Source organism: Carassius auratus, chromosome 45, assembly GCF_003368295.1.
Source record: "Carassius auratus strain Wakin chromosome 45, ASM336829v1, whole genome shotgun sequence".
In the NCBI taxonomy this organism is placed as follows: Eukaryota; Metazoa; Chordata; class Actinopteri; order Cypriniformes; family Cyprinidae; genus Carassius; species Carassius auratus.
The window spans coordinates 409,719-435,536 of NC_039287.1; the positions used below are offsets into that span (position 1 = coordinate 409,719).

General features: G+C 36.2%; 1 protein-coding gene across 1 annotated transcript; it reads left to right on the forward strand.

Annotated features, from left to right (window-relative positions):
- The first annotated feature begins 187 nt into the window (after positions 1–187).
- On the forward strand, positions 188–25,345 carry LOC113062787 (membrane-bound O-acyltransferase domain-containing protein 2-like). The gene is made up of 13 exons (XM_026232758.1): positions 188–487; positions 14,065–14,210; positions 15,704–15,781; positions 18,864–18,959; positions 19,046–19,101; positions 21,280–21,334; positions 21,540–21,723; positions 22,219–22,411; positions 23,240–23,343; positions 23,437–23,501; positions 24,410–24,542; positions 24,782–24,933; positions 25,026–25,345. The coding sequence occupies exons 1-13, from the start codon at positions 404–406 to the stop codon at positions 25,186–25,188; spliced, it is 1,509 nt and encodes a 502-aa protein (XP_026088543.1). The 5' UTR covers positions 188–403; the 3' UTR covers positions 25,189–25,345.
- Positions 25,346–25,818: the final 473 nt, after the last annotated feature.

The window sequence follows — 25,818 nt, forward strand, 5'->3', positions numbered from 1 at the left end:
GTTAAGACAAGTCAGATGTGACGAAGCAAAAGACGTAAACAAAAACAAAAACGTTAACTTGAAGGAAATTGACGAAAGTTTTTGCGGAAATGAGTCCCATCAAAGTGAAGCCTGGCACAGTTACCAACGTCTTGCCAACGTCCAGCCTTTCAGCCAATCAGTTCGGCCGACCGTCATGTTACGTAATTAATATTCATGAGCCAAGCCTTCACTGTAGTAGGATTCGTAAATACATTTTGGCGATCAATGGGGTGTTGTACTGCCGTTTTGTTACCAGCAGCGGACAGCAGCAAGCAGCAACAGTCTCTCCAGAGGTGGATGTGGATGTATGTGGGATTGAATCAGGGCGAACTGGGCTGCCGCTGTCGTAGAGAACAGCACAGAACTGATCCAATAGCGAAACATGGCTACTGAGACGATATCAGCCTGCACCGGATCCGACTTACTACAGCCAATAAGCGAGATAACCAACCTTCCGTTAGATCAGGTACATTTCTGTTATTTGTCTTTTGTGAAATGAGTACTAGAGGCAAAAAACCCTCATCGCAGCTTTTCATTGGTATGCAGGTCCTTCTACAAATCCTTTACAGGCTGTGCACAAAAGCATTTGGTAAGGACGATGAAAACGTTGGATTTTTAATGTTTCCTTCCGAAATTCATGATGTCTGCCTGAGCAAATCGCATATTTCGGTCGGATGGAGTTGATTGTGTGGTCGTGAAATGTGTCATTTGCGTGATGAAATTGATGGCGAACTGCTCGACGATTTGCAAATGTGGACATTAGCGAATTTAATTAATATTAAACAAAGATTAATGCATGCATAGATCACATAATACAAGGGAGAAAAACAGTAGTCAGTGTCAGGCACTTTTTGGAAACGTCACGATGTCTTGCTCCCCAAGGTGTATTATTATTATTATTTTTTATGGTTATCATTTCTGTTTGCTCAACGTTAACACGCATATATTGCACATAATAATGTTTATAAATGGGATGCTATGCATAGACTAGTGAGCTGTCTATGTAGACAGCATTTTGGGATGATCATGTCTAGATAGGCAGCTCACTAGTTTTGGAGACACAGCTATGGCACTGTGTGTACCAGAGAAAATGGCACCTTGGGTAATTGTCTTGTTTTGAGTCTGTGTTCTCTAATAAAAGACAAGGCAAACTAAAATAAAACAACTTAAGTGAAATTGCATGGTCAATGAAATGGTGTCAATTTCACTCAGGAAAAACTGAAGCAATTTTCACCGGACACCTTATAGTGTTAGATTTTCTCTGCATTTATAAATGCCATATCAAAACTTTTCAGGTGAATTAAAGATTTGTTATATTGGTATATATATATATATATATATATATATATATATATATATATATATATATATATATATATATATATATAGAAGGCCCACACTGCAATAATTTACATCGGAAATGGTAAGTCTACCAGTATTGATTTGTAAATAACTACTGTATTGAATAGCTATGTTTTAAGTGAGATGCCAAAGTAATCAAAAAGCATGACCTAAGTTCAGGGACAGAGGGTCATGGAGTGTACATCATATTATGAAGATAGATGCTGCTGATTCTGATTGCCTGTCTCAGTGAAATATTACACAGTGGTAATTGATAGATGTTAATAAGGGATTTTTCTTTAAAAGCATTTTAACCTTAAAGGGTTAAATATTAAAATTATGTCATTAATGACTCACCCTCATGTCGTTCCATACCCGTAAGCCCTCCGTTCATCTTCGGGTCACAGTTTAAGATATTTAGTCCGAGAGCTCTCAGTCCCTCCATTGAAACTGTGTGTACGGTATACTGTACATGTCCAGAAAGATAATAAAAACATCTTCAAAGTAGTCCATTTGACACCAGAGGGTCAATTAGAATTTTTTTGAAACATCGAAAATGCATTTTGGTCCAAAAATAGCAAAAAGTAAGACTTTATTCTACATTGTCTTCTCTTCAGTGTCAGTTGTGAGCACATTCACTGCAGTGTAGTAATATCCGGTTCGCGAACGAATCACTCGATGTAACCGGATTTTCTTGAACCAGTTCACCAAATCGAACTGAATCGTTTGAAACGGTTCGTGTCTCCAATAAGCATTAATCCACAAATGACTTAAGCTGTTAACTTTTTTTAATGTGGCTGACATTCCCTCTGAGTCAAAATTAACCAATATCCTGGAGTAAAGCATGCACTCAAACAGTACACTGACTGAACTGCTGTGAAGAGAGAACTGAAGATGAACACCGAACCGAGGCAGATAACGAACAAACAATTGACTCATTCTCGAGTCAAGAACCGTTTCTGTCAGACGCGTCCGATTCGAGAACCGAGGAGCTGATGATACTGCGGATGTGTGATTCAGTGTGAAGCAGACTGAAACACAGAGTATCTGAACCGAACTGGTTCTTTTGGTGATTGATTCTGAAATGATTCTGTGCTAGTGTTATGAGCGTGGGTAAACCAAAGGCTTGAATCAAGGGCAATCATCGCCAATGACGTCATTACATCAAGCACAAAAGAACCGGTGAACCGTTTTCTTCAACCAGTTTATTAAATCGAACTGTCCAAAAGAACCGGTTCGCGGAAAAGAACCGAACTTCCCATCACTACTGGTGATCCGAAAACCAATGCAACCGGTTCTTGACTCGAGAACGAGTCAATCTATTGTTCGTTATCTGCCTCGGCTCGGTGTTCATCTTCAGTTCTCTCTTCACAGCAGTTCAGTCAGTGTACTGTTTGAGTACATTAATTACTCCGGGATATTGGTTTGTTTTAACTCAGAGGGAGTGTCAGCCACATTAAAAAAGTTAACAGCTTAAGTCAGTGATCCTCAAATCTGGCTCGCGAGATCCACTTTCCTGCGAAGTTTAGCTTTAACCCTAATCAAACACGCATGAGTTTGCTAATCAATGTCTTCAGGATCATTAGAAAATCACAGGCAGGTGTGTTTAATTAGAGTTGGAGCTAAACTCTGCAGGAAACTGGATCTCGCGAGCCAGATTTGAGGATCACTGGCTTAAGTCATTGGTGGATTAATGCTTATGGGAGACGTGAACCATTTCAAATGATTCAGTTCGATTTGGTGAACTGGTTCAAGAAGATCCGGTTACATCGAGTTATTCATTCGCGAACCCAATATTACTACACTGCAGTGAACGCACTCACAACAGACACGGAAGAGAAGACAATGCTAAATAAAGTCATAGTTTTTGCTATTTTTGGACCAAAATTTATTTTCGATGCTTCAAAATATTCTAACTGACCCTCTGATGTCACATCTCGGACTTAATCTAAAATATCTATAACTGTGTTCTGAAGATGAACGGAGGTCTTACGGGTTTGGAACAACATGAGGGTGAGTTATTAATGACATAATTTTAATATTTGGGTGAAGTAACCCTTTAACCTTTAACTCAGATCTAATGATTGACAAGATTTTTAGTATGGACACAGGCCATAGTTTTATCCAATATCTAACTTTGTAAAAAATGTCTTTTAACATTTTGAAAGTGGTAATTATGTGGATTGTCCAGACACTGATTTTGTTGAACCATGAAACCAAATACCAAAATGGACAACAGTAGTGAATAATTACGTTATATCATTTGATTTCTGTATGCAAGGTTCTGTATTGATTTAGCGCAGAGATGAGTTTGGTAAAGACATTTGAAGAGAGAGAGCCATATGTGCATATATTTTTATCGCAAACAAAAGGCAAACCTTATCGTTCAAATTTTTGGGTCAGTGGGATAAAAAAAAAAAAAAGTTGTCTCTTATGCTTATCAAGGCTGCATTTGTTTGATTAATACAATAAAACAATAGCATTATGTTACATATAACAAATAACAATTAACAATAACAAATGTTACTACAGTTTAAAATAACTGTTTTCTGTTTTAATATATTTTATATGTCTCTGTGATTGCAAAGCTGAATTTATACATCCAATACTTTAGAAATCATTCTAATATTCTGACTTTGTGCTCAAGAAATATAAATTATTATCATCAATGTTGAAAACAGTTTTTTTATTTGTGGAAAAATTTCCCAAAAAAAAAAAAAGCTTTTGAAATAGAACCTTTTGTAAAATTTCAAACAAAAATTCCCGTCACTTTTGATCAATTTATTTTGATCAATTCAATTCAGTGTTGCTGAATAGAAGAATTAATTTCTTTAGAAGAAAAATCATCCTGACCCCAATCTTTTAAATGGTAGTGCATGTTCTATACACACACGCTTTAGATGCAGGTTTCATAGAAAAGGTAACTCCTCTAAGGTGTCCAGTTGATGGAGAGTAACTCTAAAGAGAACAGACTGTAATGTGAGCAGTACTTTGCTAGCATTGCTCTGTCTCTGCCAGACATTGTACTCCAGTAACACTTGGGCCTTAAAGAGAGAATGTCATTAATGCATTTTGTCTCTCATGCAGTTTGTGGTTGGTTTGGATCAGACGGTTCCTTCTACAGCAGGATGACTTGTTCTGTTCTGTTTTGTATTTATTACGGCTGCATTCATCAAATGACAGTGCATTTCATCTGTGTTGTTGTGAGGTCAAAGCAGGTTTAGCAACTTAAGAGCTTTTAATATTCACATCAAGAACATTTCACACCTGTGGATGGTTGGGTCAAAAGGTCAAAGCCTGAACACAGATGGATTGCTGAGACCTTAAGTGAATCAAGAAATGACATTTTAGGCTCTACTTATGAACTATTTGACTGTGAGAGGTTTTGTTTTCTTGGGCTAAATGGACGGGTGAAGTGGAAGGCGGTATTCTTATTTAACAATGCCACAATACCTAACTTTTGCTCAACAAAGACCTCTATGTCTTATTAATGCAAATAACACCAGTGTGTATTGCGCGGGCCTCCAAATTCATTATTCAGCTGTTGTGCGCCTGATCTGTGGAGCATTGGCCTGTTTGATTGAGTCCAATGCTAATACATCAAAAGAAGTGCTGACCTCAGAGCTTATGCTCACTACACGTGTGTCTATATAGCAACTAACAACTTAAGTAAAACTAGTAGTTTTGAGTTGAATTTGATTTTGAATGTCTGAGCCCTGATCTTGGTCTCCAATGGCCTCCCATGGCCTCAGGACAGAACATCATTCCCATGGGCATCCGGGATGGAAACAATGGAGTCCAATAATTGATTTAAATCAGTGAGTTGAATTAGAGGTGGAATTGAATTTCATCTACATGTTGAGGAAACAATAATTCACTCTTAAAGTAATCATTCTGGATGTTTAGCTTATGCAGTAAGTCATGTTTCTTTGGATCCTGAATTGGCACGATGCTCACTTGATTTGGAACCTGCTTGATGGTTTTTCTTCATTGAATGATGCGGAGCAGCGGCCTCTCAGAGTCTCTCACAAGAAGATACAGATAAATTTAGCACGTCTCCGGGGGATAAGAATCCTAGTGTGGAAGTGTTTTAGAGACTGCACCTGCGGTTTGCTCTGTTACTCAGCGTTTTCACTCATGTGCTGGAGAAAAACAAATCCTCAAGTTGCCACATTGCTGTTTTGTGGATTGCATAACAAACAAGGCTTTTTCAAGAATTATGTGTGTAGCTAAAGTTTGGCCTAAAAAAATCTTTTAACAGAGAGAGATTTAAATACCTTTTAAATCTAAATACAGACATTTCCAGAGATTGTTTATTCTAAAGGACCCTTTTGGCATGTGAAAAGCTACACATTTTCAAAATCAGGTGCTTACATGTAATGCATTCGTGCGTTCATAAACAACTAGACAGAGCACATCAGAACGAAACCATGTTTTCAAAAGTGGAATAATCCGTTTTAATGAGTTACTATTACAATTCTTTGTTTTCTTTTATTAATTTATCCAGATCAGTTGATATTGGCTATTTAATATCCATTATTTGTTGTTTATTGCTTATTAGAGTAACATCAAAATACTTGTTTTAATATGGTGCATCTCTAATGCATAAAGACCCTGAATGGGACATCATTAATCAACTTTTCACTACTCAGCCATTGTGACCTATTCCTAATTTGTTTTCTCTCTTAGTCTTTTAATGTCTAAGCTTTGCAATTACTAAAAATTATGAGAAATTACATTTTATCTTGAAGTTAGAAGTACTGAAGAATTATGTAAAATGTTGTTTCATGAAATTTCTTGCTCTGAAAGTTTTTGTGGCCAATCCTGTGGCATGAAGAGCTCAGCAGAATCCATCTGAATGTAATAATAAGATAATTATCTCTGATCTATAACTGATGCTGAGTGCAAGTAAGGATAACTGATATCCATTCCACTCCCACTCCAGTCCATTTCTAAGATGAATGAATTCATTTTTGCCTTTGCATACCAAAGACAAAAAGCTCATTCAATCTTAATTTCTATGATATGTTACTTAGGAAGCTCTTATAGGAGTGGTCCATCTCCTCCAGATTTGACTGTCATGTCAAGGGCTTAGTGTTATGTAATGATTATCCTTACCTGCTCAGTTGACAGGAGCATGAGTGCACCATGTGCATTAGCAGCACCCATAAATAATTGAGTATCTAATGTACTGTTTGGTGGGAGCACTTAGTGCTCAAGAGTGATTTAATCATCGGCTAACTGCTTGTCATGTAATTCCAATGCCATAGTCAAGGTCAGTCATTTGGTTAGGGAGAATAATGGGTTAAGTGTTGCAAAGCTTACCCTACCACAAATGGTTCTCGCTTAAATGTTATGATGAACCCTCATGGCTATGGAGCAGGATTACCAAAAGTTTTGATTTCAGATGTTTGCTCTTTTGAAAGAACAAAGAAAAATGCAGGTGCACTGTTATATTTGGTGTTTGAATTGCTTGCATAAGCACATTTTGAGGCAACAGTTAGGTGAGTAATCAAAACTATCAGTCAACCGATATATGGCCAAGGCTGTTATTATCGGCCGATATTTGCCATTATTTAATTGTTGCCATTGGCCCATAAGTTTTTCTTTTTGGCCAATAAGTACCAGATGCGTGACTTTTATTTTGACAGCCTTAAAAACCCAGTGCCTGAGCTTAGACACCAAGAGCTCCCATTCTCTTTATTAGTTGACCGTTTTTTTTTTTTTTTGTGTAGCTGAACATGTTGTATTGATGTACGTGAAATTAGCATTACTTGGAAAAACATTTTGGAGAAAAAAATTATTTCTTGTGTGGATAGACTTATCAGGATAGAGAGTTCACTGTTGGTTAGAAGGTTTACTTTATTTGTATTTTTCTCAATTCCTTATAGAAAAATATTATAATAGGATTACAGATTCAAGCAAGAAGTTGCTAAGTCTAAAGCTTATTTTATATATTTCTTTTTTTTAAACAAATTAAAATAGTTTTTTTTAATTGATTAATTTTAAATAATTTATTTCTAATTATTATGGTAAATATTATGTAAAATAGATTTAAATTAATTTAAGAGAAAATGTGTGTTTTATTTACTAACTTACTAAATTACAGAGTGCTCTATTATGTTATCATCATCGGACATCAAAAAATCCAAATTGGTCGATCTCTAGTTAAACATTAAAGATATTTTTAGAAATCTATAATAAACCAATTAGTATTTTTTTAAGGGCATTTTTGTTCACTTTTGTAAATTTAAATAAAAGTTTATATTTACTTAGTTATTTTCAAAATCTGGGGCTTGAAGTTAAACTAGATGAATGTGATCTGCACCACTAAAAGGGAAATATTCCTGCTTTGTGAAAGCTGATGCTGATATCTTGGAAAGTAGGGTATATATAAAGCCAATATAATTTTATGTAATATTTAAGACATTTGAAGTCATTTAAAAATGGATTAAAAAAATAAATGTGTAAAATAAACATGCTTATATTTTAAGTGACTGTATTTTTCACAAATAAACAGATATTTAATACAAATATAATTAAAAAAAAGTAAACACTGTAACCAACAAAACTCTGTGCAGAAGTTTGTGTGCATTTTTTTTTTTCAAATAAAGTGATGGTAACACTTAATGAGAATTTGACTATTTGATTTGAATAAAACTAGAGTCATATCACATACACAGAACTGTAAAGATATTACTGCAACCTGTCAAAATAAACGTCCGGTTTGATTTGAAGACATTGTGCCTATTACTAATTTTCAGTAGAATGTACATAGCCTACTACTACTACTACTACTACTACTACTGAAACTAAGGAATAATCACACAACATTTCATCCATGTTTTAATTTTAATTGTAATTCCCCCATTGTTTGCCAAATAATAAAGTTTGCTTAATTTTCAATAATTAAAAGATAAATTAATTGTTTTTTTGCCTTCATTTGATAACCAGAAAAACCAGACAAATTTGAATACACAACACTGAATACCTGAGAAATCAAAATAATTCATAATTTATTCTTTTTTTTTTCTTAAAGTAGCTTTAAGTTGTTTTATGCATTCAAATAATTAGCCTAGACATGCTAAAAAAGGATTTGTTAACAAATGGTGAGAAAAAATAATTTTTTAAAACTTTTAATAAATTGATGTGAAAATTTGTTTCATGATTTTAATTAATAAGACATGCTTTCTGATTATTAAAATGTAAATAACTATTAAAAAGGAGTTGAGAAAAAATAAAATGGATTATTATATTAAAATTGCAATAAAAAAACAAAAAACTAATTTAGGTAAAAATAAACCTGATTTCATAAGCGCCCTAGATCTCACAGCTGGATTCCGCTATATTTTTGAAATTAGATGTTCATTGGTCATTCATAGATTTGCTTCAATTATAGAAATTCATATTTGCTGAATGCTGATGACAGCAAATGAGAAAGTATAATAATGTTTGCCTTTCATTTACTAACAATGTAAAAGCAATCGTTATAATACTTGATTGTATGCATTATAATTCCTTTGTTTATGATTATAAGACAGACTTCTGTCCGTGGACAGACAGAACTGTTAAAGATGACAGCGAACAAGAGGGAGAATGTGAGCACTGTGTGTTCAAGCACTGCCATTCTCAGCGCCATCAAAATAAAAGTCCCACCATGAACAAATTAGCCAAACAGAAAAACTTATTGGCCAATGCCTATATTTGAAAAAGGCCAGATATTCGCTGATGTATCGCCAATTGGTCGACCACTATTTCTGCTTTATATCACATTATAGCCCATGCAGAATAAAACTGTAATTGGGTTTCAGTTGCATATCAGAGATATGAAAAAGGTTACATTGCTTTGATCTCCTTCGAAGCACTAGGAGTGGAAAGCAAATCAATCAGGTCAAGTGTGTGGTCAGTGACAGCTGAACAGACTGAAGAATGCATTGGGCAGCTTTCATTCTGCACCTCAGTGTCATTTATTTTTAGGAGAACCGTGTCCTAGCAACAGGCTTCCTAAGGATGCACTTAAAGCTGAAGTGTGTCATCTTTGCACCTCTAGCGATCCCAAACGGAACAGCAAATACAGTGATTGTTCTTAAAAGGGTTTCCCAAATACTTTCCTTGTCTGTAATTGGTTGGCCAATTAGATTGTTCCCCCTAAACTAAAACATGAATGACATATTAATTGAAGCAATAATTCTTCATTATTATAATCAGCATTGCTGTCTGCATTTCTTTTATTTTTTTGTCATCATACAGCCCATTTAACATAGAGCACCATAAATATGTCATGGTATGCAAACCTCAGCTTGAATATAGCAGTTTTTACTGAACCATATGAAATTAGAAGCTTTTTGAAATAGGGCTGCACGATATTGGGAAAAAATGACATTGTGATTATTTTCTTTTTCTGCGATTTATATATTGCGATAAGAAATCTAATCAAATTTTTTCTTACAAACAAAAATGGGGTGAGCACGCTTACATTCTCATTTTAAATGATTTAAACATCGACACCATCGTGTCAATTTATTAATATGTGCGAGGGACAGAGAGCAGCGCTCTTGTTGTTTGAAGACGGTCTCTTTCTCTCTCTCTCTCTCTCCCCCTCTGTCTCTCTCTCAAGCGCACTCTCTCTCGCACTCTCTCCCTATCTCTCGCTCTCTCTCACACGTGCTCTCTCTCTCTATCTCTCTCTCTCTCACGCGCGCTCTCTCTTTCTCTCTCTATCTCTCACTCTCTCTCACACGCGCTCTCTCTCGCGCACTTTCTCTCTATCTCTCGCGCGCTCTCTCTCTATCTGTCTTGCGCGCTCTCTCTCTATCTCTCGCTCTCTCACGCGTGCTCTCTTTCTATCTCTCTCTCGCGCGCACATTCTCTCTAGCGCTCTCTCTCTCTCACTCGCTTTCTCTCGCTCTCGCTCTCTCTCACGCGCGCTCTCTCTCTATCTCTCTCTCGCGTGCACGCTCTCTCTCTCTCTCTCACTCGCTTTCTCTCGCGCGTGCTCTCTCTTTCTCTCTGCCCTGTCAAAACTTTCACTCTATGATGGTTGAGCTGTGCAATAAATCCGCAAATCACATTCGTCAAGGGCCGGGGAGCAGCTGGCCCGTACAGTTAATGAATAACGGATCAACTACGACAACCTACATCGCACATCCTGCGATGTGACTATCGTGGATTCGTACATCGCGATATCAATGCTTAAATGACACATCGTGCAGCCCTATTTTGAAATGTCTTATGGTGATGATATATAGGGCAACTTTTTGAGCAATTTTGCCATAAACAGGCAACCAGGTGAGATGCAGGGCCCATGACCAATCTAAAGTATCCAGATAGAAATTTGTTACCCATTCTCAATGGGGAAAATGCCCAGCAACATTGCTTAAATAGTCGCCCCGTGTATTATCAGCCTTCCTCTTCAATGTACTGTATGTGTTGTTTCAGTATAAAACCCACAAATACAGCTTATATGTTCACTTGTAATACGTGAAGGAATTTTATTTGCTCTTTAAATCTTATTTTAGGGAATGCATTTTTTGAAATGTCAGCGAAGCAGTTACTGTCATCACATGAAATTGTGACAAGCCCAACTGTCCTGTTTTTCTATACTCTAATTTTACAAGGCAGAGCAGGGAGGAATATTTAGGCAGGGTTTTGCCATCCTGTGCTTCTTTATTATAAAACCACTGACATTTTATGGATTCGTTGTATAACTTGTGTGCACAGTAATTTTACACATTTTGCCGCTTTGTTTTGCTGACAGATTTGTTTGATTTTATGTAACAGTGCAACAGTGTTTGTGAATATTAGGAAATTAATACTGACCCTAGCTACTTCATCAGTACATCACTCTGGACTTGCTGTGTCATTCATCTGTGCACATTTTTTTCCAAGTATTTCTCTATTGTAAAATCATAACAACAAAAAACCCGCCTCTGAAATGGCTTTACTTCCATGCTCATATCGCCAAGTACTTTTGACATCCCCTTTTCCTTTATGTATTCTCAAGTTCATTTATTCTGACATTTGGCACATTTAGCATCTCAGCAGCGACATTCTCCACCCGATGAAGTGTAGAGGCCTTTCGCTTTCCCTGCGTCAGCTGATTTTGATGAATCTCCAGGATATTTCTAGCTAAGCCCAAGCACGGTCCTCCCCACGTGTGTGGAAAGAAATCAGATTTATCTGCTGCTAATCACAGTCTGTAGTTTTGGCAAATTCTTGGATGTAGTTTATCTCCAGCGGGGTGTGCTCTGAGGTGATGAGGACCTCTGCTCAGGTTCGTCTGCACTGACACTGGAGATCAAGCACCAGCTAACCTGGACATAAAGGAGACTAGGAATGTAATGAGACACATGAAGGATCATTAATTAAAGAAGAAGGTGAGAGAGAGAGAGAGAGAGAGAGAGAGAGAGAGGGAGAGAGAGAGAAAATAGAAGTCCAACTTTTCTGGCTAGCTTGCCTCATATAGCAACACTTCAACATGAAGCAGTACAGACGTGCTGAGTTATTGATGAAGGTGACCAGGTTCAAGGCTGTTAGAGTTCCTTATGTCACTTGGATATCGAATATGTGCATTAACCAGCTTCCATATTATTTTACCATAATTTCAAGCCAAGAGCATCAATATGTATGTATTACCAAAGGTCAGAAAAGAATGATTCTTCACTATATAGAAATTCACAGAAATTTCATTCCTCAATTTACCTAAGCATGGAAATATCGATTTGACTGACAAAAAAATATTTAGTTAAATTTTTTAAAGACAAAATAAGTTTAATTTTATAGTTTTTTTTTTTAATTCTTGTTTTATAAATTTTACATTTAAAAAAGTTACAAAAACAGTTTTTTTTAATAAAGCACAAAGGTTTTCAGCAATTCATTTTTGCTTTGATTTTTACCCTGTTTGACTTTTAATACAGTGCTTAAAATTGCCATTTAATAATTTATAGAATAAGTGAAATGAGTCCATTTCTTCTTCTTATGAGAAATCACAAAGGAGTTTCTGTAAATTCCCTGATGTTCTAGCACAGAAACTGCTCCTTAGCTTTTATGATTGAATTAAATCACCTCAATTTGAAAGTTTAATAGTTTCACTAAAAGTCATTTTATCAAGACCTTTTAAGAAAATGATAAAGCAGTAATTACACAGAAATGGGCTCATGTTGTCGAGTAGGTTTTGTAAAGTTTAGAAGCAACTGCTTCAAATGGGTGCCGTCAAGTCAACTTGGCCTGCTTTTCCAGGTTTTTGGGGTTTTTTTTTGCCTCTCCTCATTCATTTACAACTGGCTTTTAAGCTTTTAAGAGAGAGTAAATGTGACTAAGACTTTTTAGTATTGTTCTTTAAAAATGTTTGCTTGAGTCACAATGCAGCTAAAATGCTTTTGTGTGACTTTGTGGTAAAATGTTTGGCATCTCCAAACTCTTATGTTGCAGCCAGGGTAGAGCCAGCATGAAGGAAATTTCAGTTTATGGCAGATTTTGACCATTTAGCTGTGTGATTTCCTAGAACTAACTTACTGATTTATTTAGTATGTTGTGTGTGCTTCATGCTTTGCTGCAAGTGTGACAGATGTACAGATGAAATTGAGCGAGAAAGCAACAGGAAGTCTGCAAAGAAAGTGACAAACAAGCCTCTGTCAAAATTGGTTGATGATCCTTCATCTGTGATGGATTATTTATGTTGTGTCTGAAACATTATGTGAGCCTTCATAATTACTTGTAACTCAATTTTTTATCAGCATCATTCAAGTCTCAGGATCAAACGGCAAATGCGCTGTGGTTCATAATGGACAGTTCTTTGCTGTCAGTGGGGTTAAGTGTTTCAAGACTTGAAAGTAGTACACCGGATTCAAAGGGGGATGTTTTCAGTTCAGATTTTTGTTACATCCTAGCTCAGGTAAACTCAAAGACACGTCTATTATACTATTACTGTGCTGTCAGCTGTCATTTAGCATGATTTTATATTGAGTGCTTGGAGCTTTTACTATTACAGTGCTGAATACAAGTACCAGGGACCGTTCTGTGTACATCGCTTATTACATCCTAGATCAAATGACACATCCAAGATGATATCATCATGCTAATCAGGATCTGGCTAATTCGGTTCTTCAAACGTCCCGGCTGTTGATGATTAGTATGGCTGGATTGAGTTATCTGAGATAATTGTGCTTTCATGGGTTGGTTTAAAAGGGGTTATGAATCGATACTCTAAACCACAATCAGCAATGCAGCGATTGGCTGGCGGCAAGACAGCAATGTAATGACATCATATAATTTAAAAAAGACACCTGATGAAAAACATGACAAATTTCTGCACTTTTATAAGGAAAAAGCCAAGAAAACAAAACGACATAAATGTTACAATAGATTAAATTAAAATTAAATTAAATTAAATTTACAATTTAAATGTATGCATTTAGCAGATGCTTTTATCCAAAGCGACTTACAGTGCTTTCAGGCTATCAGTTTTTACCTATCATGTGTTCCCGGAGGATTGAGTGGCGCTAGCAGTGGTGGCGGACATATTTTAAGTATCAATTCTGCGTGAAAACATTTTTTTAAATCGGTAAACAACACTAAAAATTATATTGTTGAATTACTTCTTCATTGACAAACCAATCTGAAAAGTTCTACAGCTGATCTAAGTGTCAGTCTTTTGGTGATGGCGTAAGTTCAGTTGATGATCAGTTGTTTTTTTTTTTTTAGGTGAACTTCGTAGTATGTCAGCTCTGTGCCCTGCTCACGGCCGTGTGGTTCAGGCTCTATCTGCACCCCAGCAAGACCAGTCCATTTGTGCGGCATGTGGTGGCCACATTGCTGGGCATCTACTTTGCCCTCTTCTGCTTTGGCTGGTGAGTATGTGCCTGCTGTCCACACTGACACATCCCTCTCTGTGTGTCCACAAGTAAACTGAAACCAGTTTTTGCTTGTACTCCCTGCTGCTTGACTGCAGGATTAGTGCTGGTGTGACTTTCCAGAAAGATACAACAGACGCCAATCAATAGAAAATGTAGCGGCCTGTGAAATGACAAACATTTGATACAGCACAAACAAACAGCTTATAGGACAATAAAGAGAGCTGAAGCTGACATCTGTATTACACTGTCAAGTATCAAATTCTGTGGTTGTAAATACACCTGTATGACTCCCTCAGTTGAGTGCAACAGGGACTGGACAATGTTTCTGAGCCTTGGTTCAAAATTAATTGAAACCAAAAAAGCATTTGAAAAATTGAAAACAGAAATACAGGTTTTCATAGTTACAATGAATTTTTTCTGATTGGTTGGTCCCATTTTTGTATTGTGAGTGGAATAACATTGTTTATAATTAAAAAATTAGGTCTAAATAAATATTTTTTATTTATTTATACTTTTTTTTTTTTTAAATAACCTTTTTTTAAAAGAAGGTTTAAAGATTTTTTTAATGCTGCGCTTTTTCCCCCACAATATTTTATATTCCGAAAATACTTCACATCGTTATATAAGTTTTTATGTCTGATCATATGATTTACTTTAGTTAAATTTAATGACATTTAATAATAACAATAATAAAATGAGTAATAAAATTAATAAAAACAATAAAAAACATTTTCTTTTTCAATTCCAGTAGGCCTATACTTTGCAAAAACTTTTGCGGGAAACAGCTGGTGTTTTTAATTGTATTAATGGAGTAACATTACAAAAAGTCTTGTCGATACCAACATAGTTTTATATACATTAGTATCTGTGTTGTGAGCTTCACTATCGACCCACAAAAGCTTGTATTGATGGTGACTAAAATCCGGAGCTCATTAACGTCTCATTTAATAAGACAAATAGATCAATGGCCCACACTCATGATAATAAAGGATAGATAAACTTCTGGCTGCTAATTACTGGCATCTTTTCAAACCCTTGTTAAAGTGTCCGTGTTTGTGTACGTGTGTGCTTAAGTGTGTCTGACAGATAAGCTTCCATAAAGCATTTTTTCTTTACATAAAGACATGGTTCCCTTTGGTGAGTCTGGGTAAATGAAATTCAGCTCATTTCTACTTAAATGTGGACAAGCCAAAATCTCAAAAACTGTTAGTCAAGCCAATGTTTCAATAACATGTGAAATTAAAACCCTTTAAATTAATAATGGTTCTTTAGTCCGGTTTTTATGCTGATATAGATGATGTGCATTTACATCTAGGCTTTATTACCTCTATCAAAAATTAGAGAGAAATTTGAATTGGAGTCTCTATTAGAGTTCGAGTCCTCCCTCTCATTTTTCATTGAGTGGTTGTATACTTTTAAAGTATGATTTGAGAGTGTCCTCTTATGTGCTGTACTAATAGAAATAACATTTTCTCTCTCTTCTACAGGTATGCTCTTCATTTCCTGCTCCAGAGCGGCATTACTTATGGCATAATGATTCTGACCGGAGTCGAGCACATGCACAAGTCAGTCCATCATTTTACAACTATAACAACATTGAAAATACTCCAAAGTGCTTTGAATTAACAACCTTATTTTTATGATTTGGTTTGGTTTTTAACTTGCATAGCGTTGAAGGCAACATTTTAAAAAAGTGACTCCTTTTACTGTTAAAGAGACCATGAAATGTCTGGACAAGTGCATTGTTGACTGCACAAAAATGGCTTCAAAGCTAATTAACTGAATGTACTACTAAATTATACTATTAAGTGATACTAAAATGATAGTGCACTACTATTTTATACTAAAAATTTGAAATTTATTAGGTCTTTATTAAAAATGTCTCCAACTATTCAGCAGAGCTTGTACTCCCTGCACAAAGGAAAAAGGTTTGTGTCGTATTTTTCATCAAAGTGAACTCTGCCATTCAGAGTCCTGGGTTCGTAAAGGTTTTTCTTATGCTCACCAATGTTGCATTTATGTAGTCAAAACTGCAGTGAAAACATTAATATTATGAAATAATATTTATACTCCATATTAAAATTTATCAAAACAGTTGTGCTGCTTCATATTTTTGGGAAAACAATGATCATTTTTATTTCAGGATTCTTCGATAAATAGAAACTTCAAAAGAACATCATTTACTTGAAATGTTTTGTTCAATTTTATATGTCTCTTTTGATCAATTTAATGCATAATTGCTAAATGAAAGTATTAATTGAAAGAAAAAGCACATACTAACAACATAATTTTGAAACCTTACAGTGGTTCTGCCTCTGAACTGATTTTCCATTTTATTTGACACCAGTTTTCATTTTTAAACCCAGTCAATCCCTTATGGATAAAATAATGGTTGTTATTATTATTATTTTTTTGTTATTGCATATCCTGTTTCACTAGAAAATATATGACCATACAGAAGTAAAATTGGTTGTAAACACCATTACATTCAAAACATTTTACTTTACATTCAGTAGAACATGGAACAGATGTTTGTGAATCCTTCATGACCCCATTTTCTTTCTTAAGTTGAACAGAGGTCCACGCTAATTTAAGTAGTGCCCTCTCAGAGCCAGACTCTGTCGATGAAAGATTGAAAACTGACCCAGAGATAATTATAATGAGAAAGAGATCATTCTCTTCACCCGCTGACCATCAGTCACTGTCCTCCTCCCTGGTCTAATAAAATCTTCCATTATTCCCCCTCTGCCATCTCTTGCCAGCTGCCAGAAACTTTTCACTAGGTGGTAAATATAAAACTGCCTCACTGTCTGACTTCTGCCAGACGGCCCTTTAGGGACGTTTTGTTTCTAATGAGGTGATATCACTGTCTTCGGATGATTCAAGGCTAGTTGTTGAGGTAAAAAAATCTTCCTCCTCCTTTTTTTCTGTCTTCTGTTGGTGGGTTGTGTAGAAATGCTACTCTTGTTACTGGTTTTGTTGTTTTGGGAAACATACAGTGGTTGAGACCATTCTATTTTTGGCATTCATTTGGGGGACAAACTGTTTTGCAGACCTGCAAAACACTCGCATTGTTGAATGGAAAGTGTGCGCATGACACACAGCCCTGGTCTATCTTTGTACTCACACCTGCAGTGTCTGGGGACCTGAGCTGAATGTGTCATCACTCCAGCGCCTGTGTGTGTGTGTGTGAATAAGAAATAATGAGAATGACTGGGAGCTTCTGTTATTCTAGTCTCTGTTAGCTTCATCTGCTTTTCCCTATCTTTGTCTGTGAGATTAACAGATCTTGCATTTTAAAACCACAGTCACTGGACTAATGGACAGAACACAACAGAGTTGTTTGTGGCTGCTGTCTGATACTAAACTCTCCGTCAGTATGTTTGCATGCACAACAGAAAAGCACTTATGTGACGTTCATGTTTTCATGCTTCGGTTCACACTGCTTTTTCCACCGTCTTAGACATGACTCAGAAAACAAAGTAGAATATACAGTTAAGCTTGTTTAACTTCCTACTTAATCCATTAAACAAAACCAGTAACCTGGTAAAAAGCATGATCAGAGGACAAAGGAGTTTTGTGACAGACTGACTGTCCATTTATCCTATTTATCCTGATTAAACAGTTTCTTACATGAGTAGCAGACTGTACATATAGCGCATAATTAACTGGTATATTAAGTATTATTTGCAATTCAAATTATTTTACGATATGAAGAGAGGCGACAAATCCACTCTCACTGTCCACAACATTATTCGAAGGCCCCATAACTTTTCCAGTTGTTTGGGATTTGTTTTAGAATTTGAAAATAGAACGTTCTAGACAAATTTGTATTCATTAAAAATGTCCATGACGTTTTATGATTTGAATAATTTGTATGACTATTCCAGGTCTATAAATCTTCTAAAATTAGACTTCCTCATATATCCAGATTCTTTAAGACAGTGGACACTCTAGTATATATAATTTTTTTATTTTATTGCTTTATTTTGTATTATTTTGTATAATTATGTAAATATTCAAATATGTGCCTCAATTTGCAATCCAGGGTTCCAGAGAGCCATATAAAATACCATACAGTCTGAGCAAACACCTCAATCAGCGATAATGAAACGCCTCTATGGCACTAGCAGTTTCATCTGTGGTTGTGTGTTTGACAATGTGTGGCTTTTCATCTTCTGTCTTCATTAAAAAAAAAAATGTCCGCATCATGCAAGAATAGGGAGCAATAATGTCATTCATTAGTGTAGAAAGTAATGTTTATACACACACACACACACAGACACACACAGTCTGCTGTTCATCCTCTGCATATCAAAAGCCCTCATCACAGCTGAGAGTACATTTCTGGAAATATCACTGAGCTCTTTGTTAGCCTATTTAAAAAATATATTTTTTTGTTTCTGGGATTTAATGGATCATAAATGATATCAAAGCTCTTTTAAAACTACAATTTATGAATATCATCTGAAGAAAAATGGTTGTAAGTGCATTAATAGAATCCAGCAAATCTTTGTTTCAAAATAAAAGGATTACATGCCTAGATACTAACAATCTTATTATGTTTTTATAAAGTGCAAAAAAAAAGTGCTCAGTGCATCAGGAATGTCTTGCCATGTAAAACCTGCTGTTTGGTTCACATTGCAGATACTGTTTGGTGGTCGCCCTGGGTTATCTAAGCTTCTGCCAAATCACCCGGGTTTACGTCTTTGATTACGGAATGTACTCTGCAGATTTCACAGGGTAAGAATACGCCTTTCTGTGTGAAGTTTCGAAGCTTCATTCTCTGTGTTGTCTACTCGCATCTCTCTTATTTTTCTCCCTGACAGGCCGATGATGGTCATCACACAGAAGATAACCAGTGTGGCTTTTGAGATCCATGATGGTGAGTGTGTGGTGTGTGTGTGTTTGGTTAAAGTTTAGAATACACAGGAATGAAGCATTAGGATTCTGCTGTTGTGATCGTCAGATGTGCTGGCGAAGGGCCTGAGAAACTAATTAAAGAAATGGAAGGCAGTGGGGATGAAATGAAAGCAAATGAAAACAAGCCACCCTCCTTCTCTTCACCCCTCTATTGTTCCACAGGGTGACAGATTACCCTTATGATGTGTGCTCCCCACGCCACACTTCTTAGTAATACCGTTATCTCTAATTCATTTCTTTGTCCTCTGCCGAGTTCAGCTGCTCCTTTGTCATGCAGATTCTTCTAAACAGAGCGGATTCCCTTAAGATTTACTCTGTTTTGTCCTCACTGAATGTCTAATGCAAGAGTAGGACTGGACAAGATGTTGTTGATCAGATTTTACTGGTACTGTTTATGCTGCACATAGTTATGTTGAATTTTTGTTGTTTTCAATTTGTCTTTGTTTAGTTTTTGTTTTATTTTTGTTTAACGTATATCGTTTTAATTTAGTTTTTGTTGCATGTTTAACATAAATTATTTCGACAGTTTAATTGTCATTTAATACAAACAAAGACAAGAACTAGAAGAACTTAATAACTTATGAATAGGTGTTGTTGATACTTGAGGCATTCATATAGAAATAAATTGATGTGCTGTCCCAAAAGTGCCAGCTATCAGTTTTAGCTCCTAAATATCCATTTTTAATATTAGTTTTACTGCGTTAAGTCTGTTTTTAACTCCTGTTACACAACATGATGCTTTTTTGCACTGATGTCAGACATCATTCATTTGTTATGAATGATTGTATCTTCTAGTGTTCATCATAGTCCAGATAAATATAGAACATAATCCAAATGAGATGAAGCACCTTTCATTTGGAAAGTATTTAATTCAGTGGATTACCCAGAAATGGGCAATACCATGTGATTTATTATTTTACATATAAAGCAATTCTCATTGATTTTCAGTACGAATAACTATATTGTGATATATTCTGTTTCTCCGATATAAAATTATTTGTTTTGTGAGCTGTATGCCAGGACTTTTATAAGTGGTTTCACTCGCTTGTTGCCCTGAATAACCTGTCACTGATATTCCCTATGGTCTGTAGGACACTTATAGGACAAATTCTCCCATAGAAGTCCTCTGTGGTGCTTATTGTGGGTGAAGCTCTGTCTCTGCACTGCTGCTGCTCACTAAGTCAGCCATAAACCGTAATGAAAGCATTTTAAGTGGCTCGTCTTGTTATGCACACAAGGGTGGTGATAAAACAACACAAAATTATTCAAGCCACTTACCCTGGGTCGCCCCTTCCTTGTCTTATCGTGCAGGAAGACAAACAACTGAAGCAGGGGAGATTCATGAGTCGACCACATGACCAACATCATCATTCATTTGTATGAATGATTGTATATTCTAGTGTTCATCATAGTCCAGACAAATATAGAACATAATCCAAATGAGATGAAGCACCTTTCATTTGGGAAAGTATTTAATTCAGTGGATTACCCAGAAATGGGCAATAACATGTGATTTATTATTTTACATATAAAGCAATTCTCATTGATTTTCAGTACGAATAACTAATATTGTGATATATTCTGTTTCTCCGATATAAAATTATTTGTTTTGTGAGCTATATGCCAGGACTTTTATTAAGTGGTTCACATCGCTTGTTGCCCTGAATAACCTGTCACTGATATTCCTATGGTCTTTAGGACACTTATAGGACAATTCTCCATAGAAGTCCTCTGTGGTGCTTATTGTGGGTGAAGCTCTGTCTCTGCACTGCTGCTGCTCACTAAGTCAGCCATAAACCGTAATGAAAGCATTTTAAGTGGCTCGTCTTGTTATGCACACAAGGGTGGTGATAAAACACACCTGAGCCAAGTCAGTTTACAGCACATCTCTCCCCTCTCTAATTATCTCTGTAAATCAGGAAGAGGCCAGCGAGTGTTAGATGAAACTCACAAGCTAAGAATTTGTGCGCCTATGGTCATTTTGAATAATATACTGGTCCGCCTTTTCTATGCAGTTAACTTGAATGTGGCCTGAAGCTTTATTTGCTTTACTTTGCTTTTTAGCTTTGCTTTTATTATGGATGTTTGTATTGATGTTTTGTGTGTGTGTGTGTGTGTGTGTGTGTTTGTTTGTTTACAGGAATGGCAAGGAAAGAAGATCAACTAAACCAAGGTCAAAAACTGTTGGCCATAAGGTATGAAGATTTAAAAGACTGTTGATTGTTGACAATAAAAAGACTAAATTAATTGAAGGAATGTATTATTTTTTTTTGATTGGGAGTGTGTAACTGTGTTCTCAAAAACTTTTGTCCTTTATATTTAAGCTATCTCAAGTCCTCTTTACTAGTTGTGATGTTATTCTGGTCTTAATGCATCATGCTGTATTTGTGTGTCATTCAGACGGATGCCCAGTTTATTGGAGTACTTCAGTTACAACTGTAATTTCATGGGGATTTTGGCTGGTCCCACCTGCTCCTATAACGATTACATTGCCTTCATCGAGGGCACCCCCTATCGCCACAGAGACCTTGAGATCAAAGGAAAAGTCAATGGGAAGAGCAGACTGAATGACCCTTCACCAAATGTTCGTTTTATTAAGTTGTTTGTATTATTATTATTTAATTTTTTTATAATAATATTACATTATACACCAATTCATATAACAGAGAGCTTAAATGTGGAACAAATGTTGTCATACATTATCATTCAAAAGTTTGGGAATTTTCAGCATCATTAGTCCAGTCTTCAGCGTCACATGATCCTTCAGAAATCATTCATGTTGATTTTGGGCTCAAGAAACGCTTCTTATTGATGCTGAAAACAGTTATACTACTTAATATGTTTGTGAAAACTGTGATGCATAAATGTATTTTATTTTTACATTAATTTCAGGAATCTTAGATCAAAAGAATAGCATTTCTTTGCTTTAGAAATCTTTACTCCTCATATTTTATCGATTTAATGCATCCTTGTTGAACAACAGTAAAAAATCCCCTCACCCCAAACTTTGGAACAAAAGTGTACATATTATCTACAGTATGTTTTATTCAAAACTTTGAAGTTGTGCTTTTTTTAACAGACAGAGGTCATCCGGAAACTGGCCACCTGCTTCATCTCTCTGCTGGTCTTCCTCTCCGTCTGCAAAGTCTGTCCTGTGGAGCGTAACGTTGATGATGATTTTATTGCCACCACACCCTTCTATGCTCAGGTGGTCTACCTGTATTTGTCCATGCTGACCACCCGGCCTAAATACTACTTTGTTTGGACTCTGGGTGCGTGGACTTCCTGCCTCTCCTTCTCTTCCCATCTGGCTAGATTTCTCTCTCTTTTTCTTGTTTTGATTTTATTATTGAAAGTTATCGGTTTGTCTCATTTGTCTCTTTGCTTCTGTTATGATGATGGATATCATGTTTTGATATTTTTTGCTCATTCACAGAGGCATCATGCTCTTATTTGTCTGACGGAATAAGACTTGTCCAATCTGCATATATATTATATATACATACTAGGCTAGTCAAATCTTTGCAGATTGATCGTGTCTTATTCCCCCCTCAGAAAAATAATTGACCCCTCATTTCAAAGAGGCATGACAGTTCTTTTATTAATCTGTTTTCCTATTTCCAAGTTGTCCTTTCTCTCCCCAAATGTGTTATATATATGTGTCTTGTTGAACAATCCTGGAAAGAATAATTTAATCAAGCACAAACCGTAGTTTGTTTTTCACGTTTCACCGTTATCGTTTATGCCGTGCCTTGGGCATGATTAATTACACATTAGGATGCATCATCCATCACTGGTTGTGTTGACCCATTTGAATTGGGATCAACAGCTTACACAACACAGAGTTAGTCCGTATGACTTGGGTTTTACTGCCCTCTTTAGACTAAAGATGGAACTAAAACTCCTATTAGAATGTAGTTATTCAATTTATGTAGTAGGTTCTGACATGGTAAGATAAAAAAAAAAACTAAATACTTGCTCCATTATAAATACACCTTATATAAAGGTAGAAACAACCTTAGTGCTGTGTATCATTGGTTTCATAACATATATTATATCTGATGTGAGTATCTTGACACTCATGCTGTCTTTCTGAATAGCTGATGCCATCAATAACGCAGCAGGATTTGGATTTAATGGCTATGACAGTAATGGTTTGCCTCGATGGGATCTCATTTCCAACCTAAGGATCATGAATATCGAGGTCAGTTCAGTTGCTCTTAAGTTGATGTTTTTTCCCCTCCTCTGAGGGAATCGGAAGTGTTTTAATCAGTTAAGTCAACTCTTATATTTTCAGCTTGCCACCAGCTTTAAGGTATTCCTGGACAACTGGAACATTCAAACAGCACATTGGCTTAAAAGGTGAGAACTGGAAGAGCGCATTTTGCTATTGAACACGACCATTCAAACGTTTGGGGTCGGTAAGATTTTTATGCTTTTAAAGCATTCTTTTGTATTCACCAAAGCTGCATTTATTTGATCAAAACTACTGTACAAACAGAAATATTGGGAGATATCATTACCGTTTAAAATAACTTTTTTCCACTTTAATATATTTAAAAATGTAATTTATTCATTTGATGACTAATAATAAAATTAGAATCTTCGAAAATTAGAATAAGCTAATTTTCAGCATCATTACTTCAGTCTTCAGTGTCACACGATCCTTCAGAAATCATTCTTACATGCTGATTTGCTGCTCAAGAAACATTTCTGTTACTATCATGTTTTTGACATTTATAACATTTTTGGTGCTCAGTATTTTTGTGGAGACTATGATAGATTCTTTGATGAATAGAAAGTTCAAAAGAACCACATTTATTTGCTATAAAAATCTTTTTGGTAACATTGTATGTTTTGATCGATTTAATGCATCCTAATCAATAAAATACTAATTGCTTTAAATTGAAAAAAATCACACTGACCCCTGACTTTTTGAATGGTAGTGTGATTACAGTACCTGTCACTAGTCCTCTACCTTCATGATTTAATGAATGCTGTGCTTGTTTTAATTATTGTGTGTCCTAGATTGAGTGATCTCAGTAATCTCTGTGTGAGATGGCTCCATCTACTGGTGCTTTTTCACAATGATCCAGTTTAGTAATAATTAACATGGTGTCATTATGAGCAAACAGAGTAACAACTGATACTGTAAGCATAGAAGTATAAGCATTAGATGAAGGATCATTTCCTTCCTCTTTTTATTTATAATGCTAGTATGATTATTTTATATTGTTTTATTATGTGTGACACTGTGTGTTGTCTTGTAGGGTGTGTTATGAACGTTGTCCCTACAACCCCACAGCTGCAACCTTCCTGCTGTCAGCCATGTGGCATGGGGCTTACCCGGGCTACTATCTCACCTTCCTGACTGGCATCGTCATCACTCTCGCAGCCAGAGCTGTGAGTGACATTACATCCTACCAAACATGACGTACACTTCACATAGGGAATATTCCTGCGCCTTTTATTTAATCTTGCCATTTGCTTGGCCATAAAGAGCACAGGGATTTATTTGTTTATTTTTGTAAATGACAACTGTAAAAAAAAAAAAAGTTTTTGATTATCATTGCTTGGGTTTCTGGGCGCTGTTAGTTGGTATTCCTCACTTTTTTAATGTCTTGTTTCCTATTCTCCTTCAGGTGAGACACAATGTAAGACCATACTTCTTGGGTTCACCAACTCTCAAGTTTGTGTATGATGTCATCACATGGGCGGCTACACAGATTGCCATTTGTTACACCGTGATTCCATTTGTTCTGCTTTCTGTTGGCCCCTCGCTCAAGTTCTACAGGTGGGGAAGGACAACCAAAAACGGATACTAAAAATGCAGAACTTTTTTCTTCATTCATGAGTTGATGTTCTACTGTCTCCATCACTTTGTAGGTCATGGTACTTCTGCATCCACATAGGCTGTATACTGCTGGCCATCGTGCTGCCTGTGAAACCACGCCACCTGCGGCTGAAAGAGCAACAGCCTGCCGTACAACCGAGCCTGGAGAGCACAGACAGCAACAGCACCAGAAACAAAAAGCCACATGAGTCCTGAAACACCTTACAATCTTCTATACACACACAGACTGGGCAGATGTACCTATTCTCCCAGCCACACAAGAAGAGAGTCAGATAAACTACAGCGCTCACAAAATAAACCAACCAACGCAACTTCTGTCTGGACTGACAGAGAAAATCATCTCTGGCTCAGTATAGTGACTGGGATTGGAAACAGTGATTTGAGTGATGGAGATCAGACTGGTATAGAGGAGTGTTTATTGCCAAGAAAACACTGTTGTATAGAATTAATGTGACCTTGCCTTTGTAATTCAACCTTCACAGCAATATTAGTTCCTCATCTGGTGGTCTTGTATGGGCTGTAATTAGTTTTTTTTTTTTTTTTTGCAAGGGACAAGAACCAATACCACTTTCGGCAAGAAAGCTGCAATATTATATTGAAAGAAATGTTTTAATGTGTGGGGTAAAAATCAATATACCAAACTAACAAGAATAAGAACTAATAAAAGTTGAAAAGAAGATCAATGGATGGAGGATGTCTTTGCAAAAAAAAACTTAAAATGTCCAAAAGTGACTGAATTTCGATGTTTGATTCCAAAACTGGGCTTTGGTCTTTGTCATGTATGCTTTGTTATGGTCTGTCATAGGCTTCTCGTCCATGTAGCTC

What these genes read in the sequence shown, in the direction of transcription:
- LOC113062787 (XM_026232758.1), top strand. Translation starts at nt 404, where the DNA reads ATGGCTACTGAGACGATATCAGCCTGCACCGGATCCGACTTACTACAG. An exon ending in GCCCTCTTCTGCTTTGGCTG is followed by an intron (nt 14,211 to 15,703) that starts GTGAGTATGTGC and finishes TCTCTTCTACAG; the next exon opens with GTATGCTCTTCATTTCCTGC. An exon ending in GGCTTTTGAGATCCATGATG is followed by an intron (nt 19,102 to 21,279) that starts GTGAGTGTGTGG and finishes GTTTGTTTACAG; the next exon opens with GAATGGCAAGGAAAGAAGAT.